This window comes from Rhipicephalus microplus, unplaced genomic scaffold, assembly GCF_043290135.1.
Source record: "Rhipicephalus microplus isolate Deutch F79 unplaced genomic scaffold, USDA_Rmic scaffold_90, whole genome shotgun sequence".
Lineage (NCBI taxonomy): Eukaryota > Metazoa > Arthropoda > Arachnida > Ixodida > Ixodidae > Rhipicephalus > Rhipicephalus microplus.
In genome coordinates, this window is record NW_027464662.1 from 845,257 (window position 1) to 861,672 (window position 16,416).

The 16,416-nt window shown below is 48.3% G+C and overlaps 2 protein-coding genes across 5 annotated transcripts in view; one reads left to right on the forward strand and one right to left on the reverse strand.

Annotated features, from left to right (window-relative positions):
• Positions 1 to 16,416, reverse strand: part of LOC119184280 (Transcriptional adapter 2A) — a 136,787-nt gene that overhangs the window by 81,362 nt on the left and 39,009 nt on the right. For all 4 annotated transcript variants that reach the window (XM_075885214.1, XM_037433915.2, XM_075885215.1 and 1 more), the window contains exons 3-4: positions 15,915 to 16,012; positions 14,966 to 15,025 (exon numbers count right to left, since the gene is read on the reverse strand). In XM_075885214.1, coding sequence (XP_075741329.1) covers positions 14,966 to 15,025; positions 15,915 to 16,012 — 158 coding nt within the window. The remainder of the gene's footprint in view (positions 1 to 14,965; positions 15,026 to 15,914; positions 16,013 to 16,416) is intronic.
• LOC142790263 (uncharacterized) lies at positions 10,349 to 11,683 on the forward strand. The gene has a single exon (XM_075885217.1). It carries the CDS (start codon positions 10,533 to 10,535, stop codon positions 11,400 to 11,402), a length of 870 nt encoding a protein of 289 aa, XP_075741332.1. The 5' UTR covers positions 10,349 to 10,532; the 3' UTR covers positions 11,403 to 11,683.

Here is a 16,416-nt window from a genome sequence, read left to right on the forward strand (position 1 = left end):
TTGCGCACGGTAACTCTGTTTTAAGTACAGTTTAAGCACCGATGTGTCACAGTGTGGTGAAAAACGTTGCCCTGGAAAGTGTGCGTCATGCTTTGACGTAGAAGATCGGTGTGTGGGGCCGATTTATTTGTGATCGGTGTGCGGGGCCGATTTAGCATTTCAGGTGCGGAGAAATTACCATGATAGTGATAGCGGTGAAACGATGAAGCTCGCCTATGCGCGTACCTCGTGAAAAGCTCCCGAGCCACGCGGAAAGCTCGGCTAACCTCAGAGAGCAGAGCACAAGAACAAGTTCGGGCCACGCCCCAACTGCTCATTCTGACCCTCCGTGTCCAGGCCTCGTCTCGGCGTTGAAGTCCTCGGGTGCGTTCTGGACTGGGCATCGCCCCACCGCCCCACCTCCCCCCCGGGTTGGTCTGAAGGAACGTTCTTCAGCCAGCTGCTGTTCTGGTCTCGGAGCGAGACGCTGTCCCAGGTCTGTTCGCGGCAGTCGTCAATATGCTGTTCTCGGTGTGAGTACAGGAAAGCCCAGGCGTTCACCACCGTACTAGGATGCCCCTGGCGGTTGGTTCTCTTCTAGGCCGGGCCCCGCCTCGGTATGGACTTCGCAAGCACGAGGCACACCGCCCCCTGACGACGAGAGAGCTCCAGGTAAATCGCATCGTTCACACTCCAAGAGTACAACAGGAGTGGACGAACTAGAACATTATCTTCCCTTCCGCGTAAGACCGTGAACGAGTGTACATATGTGTGAGTTTATGTAGCCTGTATTCCCTTGTCCGTCTTCGTGTATATAAAAGTCTCTCGTCCTTGAGCGTCCTCTGTCCTCGTCTGGCTAACCTGTGCCCACAGTTACCCACACACAGTTTATTTATTAGTAATATTTCCATGTAGTGTTACCACGGCCAGATAAACGCAACTAAGGCCCCTAGCATGATCGATAAACTACAGTGGCGTAGTTGTACACCTACCAACTGCGCACAGTTGCATAGCCTAAAGCCTGTCTTTTTTGTTTTTAGTTTTTAAACCAAAACTCTATAAAACAATGCATTCACACACCATTTCATAGTTCTCATGTTTGGGGAGGATGCGAAGCGCATTTTGCGTTGTGCTTGAAACAGAAAGCAGCACCCACTCTGAAATTATTCCGGTGAATGAAGGGTACGACATCAATAAACAGCACTCTGGGAAGTTCCACTCGCCGATCTTATTACAATGCATCAGCAGCCGAGCAAGACCAAATGCTTTCGTACGTCGTTTCAGGCATAAGTAGAAACAGTTATACTCGTACTGACATGACAAGACAAACCCCACTTTGAGAATGTGCATGACGTACGCGCACATATAAACACGACGTGGCTAGCAGACCACGTACGGAGCAATCCACACTTTACCTCTTCGACCAGTTGCCGCCAGGCGGCGGCTCTGCTCGATCTCGCGGCCAATAGTGGTTAGTTTTCTTACGAGCAAATTGGAAATTTGCACAGCAGGCTCAATGCTTTGTGTCAAGAGTGCAACCATGATCTCAGAAGGAGCCCGTCAACCGATATGAGCAACCGCTGTTCTGATCAAGCAAACTGCAGTGCAGATAATGCCTTTTCCCCGACGGCCTATGTGAGAGGCACACAAAAAGTCCATTTGAATTGATACAAACAGCTCTGGTAGCGACTTTTTTAGCTTTCCGCAATATTTCAAAATCTTTACTTTGGGATATCTGTCCGAGATGCGCACTGATTCTGTACCAAGAGTTATGCCTTGATGCTGACGTTGCATGACCTCAAAAATATTTTTTTCTTCTTTTTTTCATTTTCGGTTTTTGTTCAGTTCCAACACTCTGGTTCGTGGTGACTGTCTGGCACTTCGAATCGAAGTTTCCCATTGGTAGTCACAACAGCGTCTCTGTATTAATTACTCAAATGCACTCGCTCATCAATCGAATGTTCCTACTGCTCGTAACAGCAAGGACAACCTTGACATAACAAGTTTTCACCACCGAAAATCTAAGAATTTAGCCCCAGATTTTGTCATTTTGGCATAAGCACGCACCTTCCATGGATGAAGCGCGAAGCGGTGGCTGCGCACTTGTGGCTTCAGAGACTCCCGGGCGAGAGCGAGCGCTCGTATTGCGCACGGGTGTGCGCAAGGCCAGAGAACACCTACCGTATTTACTCGCATAATCATCCCACTTCTTTTGCCGAAAAAGCGATGCTAAGTTGGGGTTTGCGAGAATTACACGGGGAGAACTTTTCACGAGAACACACCGAGCGAAAAAAAAAAAAAAAAGTGGCCGCAAATCGGGATTCTCACACCAGCAACTAACAGCAAGCTTTGAGAAGTACTAATTAAGAGTTACCTCAACAATAAAAGCAGAAGTTCAACACAAGGCAAGATTTATTTGAGACACAAAAAGTGCAAGCAAATAGTCGAGAATTAGAATACCATACACAAAGCTTGTGGGCGTTGCTCAACAGGAGCCCTCAAAAGGTAAGCGTAGAACGTCAGTATTGGGCTTATGGCTATTTAACAGAATCGTCCGTAGTTTCCTTCTGACAAAATAAAAGGTCCGTTCGATTCACCTGCACCGGTCGAAACCGGTTCACGGCTGTGCACGCGAAGTTCAAAAATTGTGAAGCGTGAGTTCAGCGGTGCAGGCACAGCACAACACCTGAAACAAATGACGATGTGCCGACAAGGTGTTGGCCTTATTTCTTTTCGGCTAATTTATACCGTTCAGCAAACACTGATCTATGGCGAAACGCACATGCGGACAGTTTATGAGGCGCAAACATCTTGGCAAAACCCACCGCATTTATAGAGGCGGGTAAGGCGCCTAGGCCACCTACGTGTAAGTGCTGCGTCGTCTGCTCAGCTGCACGCGCGCCTGCAACAAGCCGGCACCAGGTCCGTTCGATTCACCTGCACCGGTCGGAACCGGTTCACGGCTGTGCACGCGAAGTTCAGAAATTGTGCAGCGTGAGTTCAGCGGTGCAGGCACAGCACGACACCCGAAACAAATGACGATGTGCCGACAAGGTGTTGGCCTTATTTCTTTTCGGTTAATTTACACCATTCAGCAAACACCGACCTATCGCAAACGCACATGCGGACAGTTTATGAGGCGCAAACATCTTGGCAAAACACACCGCATTTGTAGAGGCGGGTACGGCGCCTAAGCCACCTACGTCTAAGTGCTGCGTCTTCTGCTCAGCTGCACGCGCGCCTGCACCAAGCCGGCACCGTCAGCGAAGGAGGTGCAGGAAAATTGTGAACCGGTGCTGCACCTCTTCTGCACCTTTCGAAACGAATGGCAGGGTTCAGCGGTCGTCAATGCTGCACCGCTGAAACGAATGGCAAGGTACAGCCCCTTGTGAACTGGTTCACGTTGTGCAGGCGAATCGAACGGACCTAAAGTTTACCATCAATCCCAGTTTTAGGCCCACGGCAGGCCCAACACGTCTTGGTGGCTTTCAGCTGTCGTCACCAGTAGCGATCACAAAACTCGTAGACTCCGAAGGGCCTACCGGCGGCCCTGTTGCCGTCGTTTAGTGCTGTTGTCATCTATCACTTGCAACTTGAAGCAGCCGTATAGCTTCAGTATCACACCATAACGTGCCAAGATTACCGACACAGCATACAAAACACGCCGCAACGCGCACTGGCCACTTCGGCTTGGCTTGGATTGGATTGAATTTGCGTGCAATAGTATGCTTGATGCTTAAGAGATGGCGCCAAATGGCGCGCGCTATCATCATCAGTGGCTGGAACGAGCAGACGATATTTTTGCCGCAATTTTTGGGGGTGCGATAATTACTCGTGGAAAAAAGAAATCGTATTCTTATTGGGCGATGTGGGGGGTGCGAGAATTATGCGAGTGCGAGGATTACGCGAGTAAATACGGTATACTACTTTAGAGAACAGAAAATGTATTTTTGCACTGTTGTACCAAAATAAGGTAGTGGCATCGTACTGAACTGCAATACCATGAAGCAAGATCACGCTGCTTGTACTATCATCATCCTTAGATAGGACCATTTTTTCTGCTGCTGGTTGGGGGGCTCGTTCATGCTACTCAGCCCCAGTGGCACTTTGTTTTTTCTCCTTATTTGCGATTTGTATGTCTATCACCAGGTGACCAAACTGGCCGCGATCGACAAAACAATGTCAATCAAGTAAGGTTTTCATAGTTTATTGTGAGTGCCCAAGCCGGTAGAACCGATGTATACATGACGATAGTTATAGCCCGAGAACAAAACGACGACACAGAGACAAGAAGGACACGAAGGACATGTCATACCAACTAGCTTAAGCTGCCACACTTCGATGTATACAGTCAGGTCCGAACAAAAGAAGTAACTCATACATATCCAAAGCTTTCAACCCATGTGTAAAGACTCTTTAAAGCTAATAAACATATGTATATAACTGAACATCCAGATCTGTGAATGAGCATCACTTTCATTGAGTTGCGGTGTTCGAGTTTATAGCGTGGCTTCAGGACAAGGGTCTGATTCTGCAGTCAGCGGCACTTGCCAAGTAGTGTTCATCTTGAAGTGAATGCATGACGTGGAATCAGGAACGAAACTCGCGCATTGCTGACAGATAGCTCGCGCAGTGAGAGCAATGTATCTTCGCTAAATTTGTTGTGTAAACAATTACGGATGCATACAGTTCTGAATCTCTCTCGCTCTGCAGCGTTATTTTGAGTACTTTACAAGTGGGCAATGTTGTCTTGTGTCAACAGAGTAAGCACGAGTAATTAATTCTCGGTTGTGAGCCCATATTATAGGTAATACGTATTTAGGTGATAGGCACAAAAAAGTAATTCGGGCTTGTTACGTTTGTCGTTATAGTTACACAGTTACTACACCCAGAATATTTCTCGTCACAAGTAATAACCAATCTGCTGAATATAAAGCAAACATGTATGCTAAACAAACAGAGTTATGAGGTGAATGCTAACAGACTAAAGAGGCACAATTCTAAGAAAAGAAGCTTTAGACATGCATTCTACATTTTTGTTGTTTGTGTGTCTTTTTTGGTGCTTATACAGTACACTTAACAACTGCTCAGCTCTGAGCCTAATGTCATTTTCGTATAGACATGTCGATAAACTTTGAGCACTCTCTTGCAAGCAAGCACTCCTGAAACCAATTGGTGGCACATGATGTGAATCTGTCCAAATGCTGGATCAATAAAAATGACATTTGTTACGCACTTGTTATTGTGTTCACTTTTTCAGTCTACTTGTGCTTGGAAGCTGAAGTTGTTTACTCCCAGCTACTTTTAGAGGTTTCGACTTAAAATACATACTATCTTGCAGTGTCGCTGTGGATAAGTTAAGATCGTGTACGTTTTAACTACTTCTGTGATTTCTAAAATTTTTTTTCATGACTGTAGTGCACAAAATTTCACTTTGCAGTGGTAGATGCTATAGCTTGTAGTCTCTGGGCAAAGGGTCGGCTGAAGCCCTCAAAAATCAGACAGAGGCAGCATTAGAAACATGACCTTTACTGACTGCGCGCACGCTTAACTGTCGGGTGGCCGTTTTCCCTTGCCTGCATGAGCTCGTGCGCTGAAGCACCAAAAACCAGGGTGATACCCACACTACTCCCTTTCTCTTGACGAGCGGCAACTTATTCTTCAAAATCGAGGAGGTCGTCAACTAGGAGGTGTGGTGAGTTGGGAGGTGGCACAGACAGGGCACCCTGTGCCAGGAGGTCGGGGCGGGCCGAATGAAAAAGAGCGACGGAGACTTCGATCGTTGTTGGAGCTGGGGGTGTTTGGGGTGGTCGTGGGAGGGCATCCTGAATCGTGGGATGGCGTCCTAACGACAGGAAGGATACGGCTGCGATGGAGGGAGCCCTTTTGATGGGCGCGGCGAGAGATTCACGGCACGCGGCAAAGAAGACAGAGGACTCGTGACTCTGCGGCAGTGCAGGGTTGTGGAGGCTCGATAGGGTGGGGGTCGAAAAGGGGGTGTTTGCGGAACGGCTCCAAAGCCTCGAGGGGTGGATCGCCAAGGAGAGAGCAAGGCTGGAGTTCGCATGGGAGGCGTAATGACCAGGCCACGGGGTGGTCTGCACAATCTCAGCGGCCCATGTGGCCACTCTGTGGTGACAGCTTCGTGATGGTGGGCAACAAGAAGGGCCTCGAAGAGTGGAAGACCGGTCCCAGGGGGCTGATCACGAGTAGGACCGGCGGGAGGAAGTCAGTGAAGGTCGCCGAGGCCGGTGACAATGCATCTGTGAAGAGCGTGGAGCATTGCTTAACGGGGTCATGACACCCAATTTTCGACCATAATTTGTGATGTGTGGGTAAATCCTTGTACGTTCACAAACAGGCTGGCAATAATTTCAGCTCATTTGGTCAAGCCATCCATTTATAATTGAATTTTCTTTATGAACGAGTGAGCGGCTTGAGAGTCGGGCAACACTGGGGCGCCCGCCAGCCATGACGTAGAGAGAGGATTGCTGTGTGAGCGTCTGCATGCCGGAGGACGATTTGGCTCCTTAGTCATCGGTGCGGGCAATCGAGCTGTCTCAGCTTTTCTCAATTTGCCATTCGAACGAAGAGACTTGCAGAGGTTAAAATAATGCCACTCCGTCATCCGTGTAGTGCTGGCAGAGCGTACAGAGCTGGGAAGGCAGAGCTGGGAAGGCGTGTGGTAGGCAGAGCGTACAGAGCTGGGAAAGTACAGTGTCGTTCTTCAAGTACCCAAAAGAGCCCGCCATAGAGTTTCCTAATATACACTAGAGGAAACTCTGGCGCAAGTGTTTATGGGAGCTGCAACGCACGGCGCTTCAGCAAGCATGGGAATGATGGGTAGTACACAGATTTGTCTAATTTTCGTACTTCTGGCCTGCTTCTGGCTTCTTGTGTGTTCATGTGGCTTGGAATAGTTTTCTCACGAAACGAAAATTAGCAAATGTTCAGCAGTTGTGCTTCACCACCTCATTTTTTTAGGCTTACTTTTTCAAATCGGGTCACGAAATTCAAAAAGGTTCGTTCTTTCCTTCGAAGCAAAACCAAGACACAGCAATAAACGAAGCCACAAGTGCGATTTGCCGCCTGCAAGTACGAAGACTAGGCAAAACTGTGTACTACCCATCATTCCCATGGTCGCTGAACGATCGCAGCACCAAGAGTCTCCTCTAGTTAATTTTAGGAAACTGTATGGAGCCCTCCAAATGCAATGCTTGGGAGCTGAACATGCGCAGAAAGAACTGGTGCGCCACTGACCATTCCCTATTGTGCTCAGCGCACTTCACACTAGATAGCTACAATGACGGCCTGCGGCTTCTCAGCGAGTTCCATATAGCAGCGAAATGCAGAGGGTGCGGCCGGACGCGGTGCCGACCATGTTCTCACACCGTTTTATACTTCATGCTAAGCACCGCGGTGCTTTTGAAAAGCGTCAAAGGAAAGAGGTGAGTTCAGTGTTTTTGTCGCTAACAAGATCACTTTGCTTACAAAAGGCTACCAAATACTGAGTGGTTAGAGCGATTTATGCGAGCACGTGCAAATGCAAGCGAATACTTATTTCATTACTTGTCGATTGCGATGATTCAGGAGTAGAGGCCGGGTTCGCCATAGTTTGGGATGTGGGGCCGAGATCGATTATCGTATCGAGTGAAATCGCAGTATCCGGCTCGCTTGCGACGCAGATTTGCCTCGCGACATGGGCACTAAACATTAATTTCCTCGCACGAATAGCATGTTTGTCTTTCTGTAGAATACGTATTGTAAAATGCTGGTGAACGACTTATGGTGTAATCAGGAACTTGTGCTTTTTTTGTTTACCGTGCGGATAACGGCGATGACGCAGGTCCACGTTTAAATGTTAAATATTAAATCAAAATGCGCAGCGTATACCATGTTGTCGCTCCTACTGTTGCTAGGTGACCCACTGCCCGAATCGTTTGATGGCGTCAGCGACATGGGGATGGTACCACAGTATGACGCCGCAACACAGTACAGCTCGCAACATACTAACAACGGGCAGACTTCGCGGCAAACAACACAGCAGCACACTGATCGCGTGCGGTAGGTAGCTGTTTGGTAGCAGACGACAGCTTTGCTCCGCGCCTTTTGTGACGTCATGCTTACCACGGCAAGATGGCGGTTTCCGGCGGTAGGCGGAGTTTATGGCCAACGACTTCTGCTGCTTATTTTACACTGAAATAGTCCTTTAAAATGCGCGTGTCCAGGAACATTTGACCCTCTACCTCCATTTCCCGCTGAAAACAGCAAACTGTTGGGTGACCTTGTCATGGCCCCTTTAAGAAGCTGGCGTGCAATGCTATGAAGAAAATATGAGCTTGAGATTTTGCAACTTTCAATGATGATTGTGGCCGCAAGTGAGAAGTTAAAACGTAATAAGGTATAAGCTTGGAGACATGTATAGCTCCCATAAGCTTTCCGGTTGTGGTGCACTTCATACGTTATGATAAGGTGCCAAACTTTTGTGAAACGCGAAATGGACCCTCCCACTCAGGGGCTAAGGATGCAAAGAAGCCCTTAGATGTGTTATTCAAGTAGTCTGTCCGGCGTAGAACTAAAGTGCCAAGTTCGTGTTGAATGTGACGATGATTGACATTGTAATGATGTGATTGCTCGAGCCTTGCAATATCCAACTACTCGCGAGCAGCAATGACACCACTGAAAATACGCTTTGTCGAAGCTTTGGTAAAAGTATGCGCGTCAGAGTAGGATGGCTGGCATGGCACCATGGTGTGGCTTAAGGGGGGACGCGGCCTTTGAAAACCGAAAAATCGCGAAAAAGTCGATTTTTGGCAAACCACATAATCGGGCAGTATGCGTCATAAACTACCTTTTCTGTAAATATCAATGTCTAATTCGTCGCGAAACCATTTGAAATAAAGTTTAGAACATGCCGCGGCGGCCCTCGAGCGGCGCGCGAGCGCTCAAAATACCCCAACTTGGCGTGATCGCAGTTTCTCGACCGCTCGATGGAGCGCCGCCATTTTGGTGTTGTTTTGTTTGTGAATTCTTGCTCTTTCTTTCCCCGCCACCTGCGTCGCCGGCGGCAGCGCAGGAGAGGAGCAAGCCGCTCATGATTGGAGGGCTCGCGAGAGCTTTCAAGTTTCCCGGGGCTGAGGTGTGCAGCTGGGATTGGGCGAAGCGCGCGCTCCCCAAGGACGCGGGGGAGCCCGCGACTGCCATTGGCTGCTGCGCGCGATGACGTAGCGCTCTTGCGCAAATGCGGCCGATGCGGCTGCTCGTCTGCTGCTCCTCCGTCCGGCGTCTTTGTGTTCCGCTCGCTTCCGTGTATCGTTGCAGCCGTTCGCATACTCTCCACGTTTCAACTGTCTTCGAAACGATTTTCAACCGTCTTTACGAGGCGATCTTCAACCGTCTCTACGAGACCGTTGTTGTGTTCGCTCACGATGCGCCCAACGAAAAAGAAGACGCTACAATCATTCGGTGCAAGGAAGCGAGCTATGAAGCTTGTCCGCGCGGCGAGGCTCTCCGCTCGCACGTGCGCCCACGGTGATCGCGCCGACGGTATTTGTGGGGCAGCTTCTGCTTCATCTACTCAAGAGAGTGGTCGCATCGACGCGCCTAGCAACGGGACTCCTGCTCCGCCGGTGCAAGAATTTGTCGTTACAAGTGCGCCTGGTGTCTCGTGCTCATCGACAGTGGCTTCCGCATCTTCTCTTTCATCGGCCTCGAGTGCGATCGCGTCGTCAACTGTGCATTTGCGAACAAGTTTCCTGACGTGCGAGGAGAAAGAGGCGGCGGATCAACAACGCGCTGCTGTGCAAAGAGAACTTGGCGCTATGCCAGCGACGGAGCGGAAATTTCAGGCAATGGAGCGCGATCATGAAGCTGCCACCGCTACAAGTGAAAGCGAAAAATTTTTCCTTGTGCAAATGGATGCCCTAGACGACCTGCTATCTCGGACCCCGTGCCACCGGTGCACCGCGATAGGGATGAAGGTACGAGGAGGCACCCAACTTGGACCTGCTGCAAAGCTTGAGCTAGTATGCTTGCGTTGTGGAGTAGTTTCAAGCTCATGGAGTTCATCTCGTCAGGATGATACAAAGGCCTTTGATGTGAATGTAAGAGCCATTATGGCAACAAAACAAATAGGCAAGGGACAAACAGCTCTCAACGACTTTTGGGCAGCGATGAACGTGTCCCATTGTGGCCTCCATCACAAGACCTTTCAGAAGCACCTGAAGAAATTCAGGGAACCGCAGACACAATGCACAGAAAATTTCTACGCAGAATCTGCTTCTGCTGTAAAAGCCACTTACAAAGAAATGGATCAATATTTCACCAGGGATATAACAGTTTGTTATGATGGAACATAGCACAAGCGTGGGCACACATCCCATATTGGGGTCGGGGCAATTATCGAATACCATACGGGCCTTATCTTGGACGCCGTTGTTCTGTCTAATCAGTGCCTTGGTTGCCAAGTAGGGCCAAAGCCTGGAGACGCAGACTATGCATGCTGGCTGGAGAATCATGTGTGCCAGAAAAACACCGACTCTAAATCAGGGAGAATGGAGGTTGAGGCAGCTATCATCCTCTTTTCACGCTCACTGTCGAAGCACAACCTGCGTTACACAACGCTCGTGTCTGATGGAGATAGTGCCACCTTCTCTGCCCTTGTACAAGAAAATGTTTATGGACTGGTCCCCATTTCAAAAGCGGAATGCCTGAACCACGTTCAGAAAAGGATGGGGACTGCACTTCGCAACCTTGTGCAAAAAAGTGACAAGGCTTTGGGAGGGAAGGGCAGGCTGACAAAGGCCCTCATCGACAAGTTGACAGATTATTATGGCTGGGCCCTACGGAACAATTCCGATGATGTGGCTGCAATGCGGCGGGCAGTGATGGCATCGTACCACCATGTGACGTCGACAGATGAGGAGCCGCACCACGACTTGTGCCCAGAGGGTGCAGACTCCTGGTGTCGTCACAATGCCAGCAAGATTACCGGTGTTCCATCTCCGAAGCATTCGTACAAGCTGCCACGCTATGTTGCAGATGCACTTCTACCCATTTATGAGAGGCTCTCACAGGCTTCTCTTCTGCAACGCTGCCTGGGAGCAAAGACGCAGAATGCATCAGAGTCCTTTCACTCTGTGCTGTGGTCCCTCATGCCCAAAGAGCAGCATGCGTCACTGATTGCTGTGGAGACAGCACTGCATGATGCAGTGCTAAGATACAATGCTTGCTGCTACAGGGCCACCCAAGAGCTAGCTTCATCAGTGGGGCTAACACCTGGCCACCTGGCCATTCAACGGGCAGCCGAGAAAGATTCTCTGCGCTTTAAAAAGGCTAAGAAGCGATCCCTAGAGAAGATGGAAAGGCGGCAAAGAAAGAGAGTGCCAAAGGACACCTCCAGTTACGCTGCAGGTTCATTTTAGAACTGCCTATGTGCTCAAAACTTTCAAACGTCGTTTTCTCAAAATAACTTTTTTGGCTAGTGAGGCTGCTTATTCCAGCCATATCTCTGGAACCACTCATTGGATTTCCATAAGTCTTTTTTATTATGTACATGAATAAATTTCTGAGGGGATGACAAGCCCATTTTTTCAATATATTGTGTGTGTTATTTATTATATTTAATCAAAATTTGATTGATAATATCCTAATCACGAACACAAAGTTTGATGGTCTGCTAAAACTTTTCAGCAAGGAAATTCAAAAAAAGGGATCTGTTACCCCCTGGAGTATCAATCTGGGAATCATCATAGTTAATTTCACAGTTCCAGCACCTTTTGAAAGTTCTCCAGGCCTGGAATAAGAGAACCATGTGCCCTACCCTGATATTCTGCTGTAACTTGAAAACCAGGGAACATAACTTGATGAAATTTTGTAGTTCTTCTAATGCTTTTGCTATAAGTCTATCCTGAAAATTTCATTAAGATATCTCAATAAACAAAAAAGTTGGTATCCGATGGTAGCCGCCCCCCTTAATGGAAATGAAAACTCCCTCCAAAAAGTTAAGAAATGTAGGTGTATAACCTGTAGACCTATTAACCATGGTAGGCGTAGAAAACACCATATCTGAACCATTTACATTCCATTGCATATGCTCTGTGGTGTTCGCCTAGAGTTCCAATTAACATGCTCAGTGATGTTAGTTTGAGGTTGATAGGAGGAGGTATTTTTGAGTCTGATGCCTAATGCAGAACATGCCAGTTTGTAACCACCACGGCTTCTCTGTACTTACTCAAAGACACTCGATCATCAATCGAATGTTCTTACTGCTTGTGGTGATGGTTTGCAACTACGAAGTTTTCTGCTGATAGCCACAACAGTTTCTCTGTACTTACTCAAAAACACTCGCCTTTCAACCGAACATTCTTACAGTTCACGGTGACAGTTTGCAACTAAGGAGAAGTCTGCCATCATCGAAGTATGAAAGACATCTCGTAGTCAGCGGCGTTGGCCGGCGTGCGCTTCACGATCCACTTGCCTTCAAGACCCAGTCGATGTAAATCCCGCCAGCCTACGCCCACAAGCGTAGCCAGGGGGTGCAACACTGGGCCCATGCCCCTCTTGATATTGTTTCGCCATGGCATAGACAGTGAAAAATGACCATTTCAGGAGATGTCCCTCGCAAAATAAAAAAGGTGCCCCCCATACTCCCCCCCCCCCCTCCAAAAAAAATTCTTGGCTACGCCACTGCTTCTACCCATCGAAGTCTAAGTAGTGTGGCTGCCGTCCTGTAAAGAAGGCGAAGAGCGGCAGGTGTCTCGGGAACTGTTGTTGCAAGGCGCTGCAAATCCAGATAGCGTGTCTCGATTGGTTACTACCATAATCGATGGCTGTTTTTCGGCACCTTGACGGTGCTACTTTCATATCCTGGTTAACTGAGCATTCGCCGCGAGAGCAACGCTGTATTTTTCAACCTTCCTCACTTGGTGCCCCACAGGGCAATGCCAGCTCATCTTCTACGAGGTTTTCCACTACAGCATGGGTGACGGGCCACAGGCTTTCCTCCGACGGTCCGTGAACGTAGCGCGTATGTGCCCCATTGGGGCCTCGTGCACCATCGCCGAATTTCAGTGTTCGGCACAAGCCTCGTGCCATTTTACTCATGACAATGCCAACATAAAAATACTGGCGATGCTTGATCTGCAAGCCGTTGTCGAACACCAGAGTGCCACACTTTGTCTGGTGGTAGTGGTCAAAACATTTATTAACGATTGAATGGTTCCACAGAGGTTAGTTGATTGGGCTGGGGCCTTATTGGCCTTCCTCCTCTCACAGTACTAGGTGGAACCCCTATTGCAGAGCGCACTTGGCAAGCAACAAAACCCAATTTTGTTGAACCAAGGCCTTTTGGGCCTTCGGGTACTAACAGCTAAGCAGGGCTGCCTCCTAATCCTCTCGGGAGGTTGAAGTTGGGGGAGGATAGATGGATTCGACAGGCATGTCCCGACTATGTGGAAGGTGTCGGGCCACCTCTCCACAGAACTGGCATGTGCCATCAAAAATGATTTGAAATGTTTTGCAACAGCTGGACATAGTACAGTGTTGACAAACAGTTTTAAAAGGAGGCGCTCATCAGCGTGATCCAGTCCCTTACCAGAATCGGGATAGCGCCAGTACTCTTCCTTGTAGTAATTGGTGATGTCTCTGAATAATAGGGCCGTATTGTCTGAATAGGTTTCCAAAGACAAGGAGATAGCCCAGGAAGAGAGTGCATGGGCGGCCTGATTGGCTTGCTCTTTTCCCTTGAGTCCTTGGTGAACGAATGCCCAAACCAGATCACGCAGAGTTGGATCAACATATCAGCAGCTAGGCGCAGTATGCGCTGAGCAAGCGGGGAAGCCCATCTTAGCTCATAGTTCGACAGGCCCTTGCAAGTCGGTGATATGTTTTGAAGAGGGATAGGTGCGAGGCCAGAGCGATGGCAATCGCTTCCACGTGTGTTGCGCTGTAGGCTTTGAGAGTGAGCCCGTTTACAGTGTTTACGTTGTGTATAACTGCGGCGATGCCCTCCGTGGTGTTGGCCGGCAATGTCCACGTAGCACGTCTTGCTATTGACCAAAGTGTCGCTGTAACGCTTCCGTGACTGCTGTGGTCTTCTATGGACATGTTGCAAGGAAGTGGTCGGACCCAAAAGGCGTGTCTACAAGGCTCTGGCACTCTCACTCTTTCCTGAAGGTTGCAGTTGTGTTTGATGTGCAGCCGGCCCAAGAGGTGGCGACCGAGATGGGTTCGTGCAAGACACGAGTATTGGTTGACAAGGAGGACTTCTCCAAGGTCCCGGTAGGTGTTCACCACACCTAGGGCCAGAAGCCTTTGGTTGGACGTGTTGATAGGTCAAGCACCCGCTTGATGATTTTTCGGTGGATGACCTCAAGTTGGTCATCATCATATTTGCCTAGGTGCAAGGAGGGAGTTGAGTATTCTACTTGTTACAAAAGCATGGGCAAGCAGATTCAGGCACGAGGTGTAAACTGTAGGCTCACAAAGACTGCTTGAATGCTTAGAATGAGAGTTCTGAGTATTTCAGCTGCAAAGGCCAAACAACAAAATGTTTTGAACTCTCTCACTTTGCCTTATGCGGCATTGCATTTTGCCCCACAGATGGAGGCAAAATAAGACATTTACTATATTTCCCATTTTCTTTCTTGAACTTTTACAGAGCGGGAACATGGCTATGATTACCTGTGCTTGCTATTCTTTAATGTGGGCAGAAAGAATGGATTATTTTCCTGTGCCCTTACCCACAGTCTGTCTTGAATGCTATGATAAACTGAGAAAAGGAAGAGATGTATGCCACGTCAGCGAGGCATGCAATAAACTGTCAGCAGTGCTTGGCAATGAGGAGGACAGGTTGGTCCTCAAGGCATCATGATGAAGTTGAAGGAAAAGAAACAATTAACACTTGCACTGCTGCAATGCTCAGGTATTCAGACAGAACAGTTGCACACTTGAAGCACGTTACTTGAGCACAATAAGGTTATCTCACCTCTGTAGGGCACAGGAGCAAGCTGGCAGCTGCCGATGCTGCTGGGCTCAGACGCAATACCTGGGTACAGGAGGTTGTACTATAATAAAATTGAGTGGGCATATAAGGTCATTCACTGAAGCAGCACCACCCAATCTTAAACTGTCACGACACACCAAAGATGGATAGCACTTAGATATCCAAGAAACATGCCTGGCATATCAGTATTACTGGAACTGCCTGTATGAGCCAGCCTTCAATTACTCTGAATAAGGAAAAAATAAAATTGAATTTGGAACAGTCAAGAAGTGACCAGAGAGCACACGCATGCAATAGTGCATTACGCCCTATGGCTGACGTCATCGTTAGTCTTACTGGCCTCCACAAGCAGTGGAAACTTTTTACAGCTGGTGTCGAATTGAACCCGCTATTTCATGGTTTGTATGCAGCTTGGTTACACAGTGCAGCTGCAGCTACTATCACCGCAGAAAAGAAAGGCCACTTAGGTGCCTTTTTGCAGGCTGTACCCGACTCAGGCCCAGCCTTATCACAGTTTTGCTGTGGTTTGTGACTGCCTGCCCTTATTTTAGGATGCTTCAAGAGGCAACAAAGGGTTTGAGCAAGGCTGCTTGAGCCAGAAGGGCTCGCCTCCACAAGCCATTCTGCCTGGCCAGGCAGCAGAGTAGCACAATGTTTAAAAGTCTTGATATTGAGTATCCTTTCAACAGGCAAGGCTTGACTACTCGCTCTTCAAATTCCGAGTTTCCCCATTCAGCTAGTATTTCATTTGGGACAATATTCTTGCAGACTTCTTAGTTCCCACTCTGAGCAGTCAAAACAGCGTAAAAAGATGAGGACAGGTGACACTACGGTTACAGTTTTAACACTAATCATAACAGGTACTAAATGGCCAAGAACAGCGGCCAGTGAAAGAATCTGCAAATACTGCACAAATGTTCATAATGCAAACCTTTCAGAAGTCCTTGTGGAGCATAGATGTAGTGTTGCAGGTAGTGAGACTCGCATTCCTTAGCCGACTTTGAAGCCACGTGTTTTGCAATGTCGCTCCTGAAGAGCAAATCAACGAAACATTAGTTCCTCCATTAACAATGCACACAAAGTTGCATCGTCATTATTTTTTTTTTAATCATTTTCGTTGACCTGTAGGCCATAAAATTCTCACTTGGGGTGCTATGTGCCTTTTGCTGAGATGCAAGAGAAGCCAGAGGTGATAATGGGAAGCTATAGTCAACCCACACCTTTTTTTTAGTATTATCACAACATAACAGACAACATGGTTAATGTGTGGCCAGCACACAAACTGTAGTATCCATAACAGTTATCACCACTATCTCTACTGAATGCAGTGCACTTCCAATTGGTGAATTGTGCTATGAGTGCAACACAGCATTCCACCTAAGAAGGCAGTGAGTGCACACCCACCGGAACACAAACTGGACACAAGCAACCCT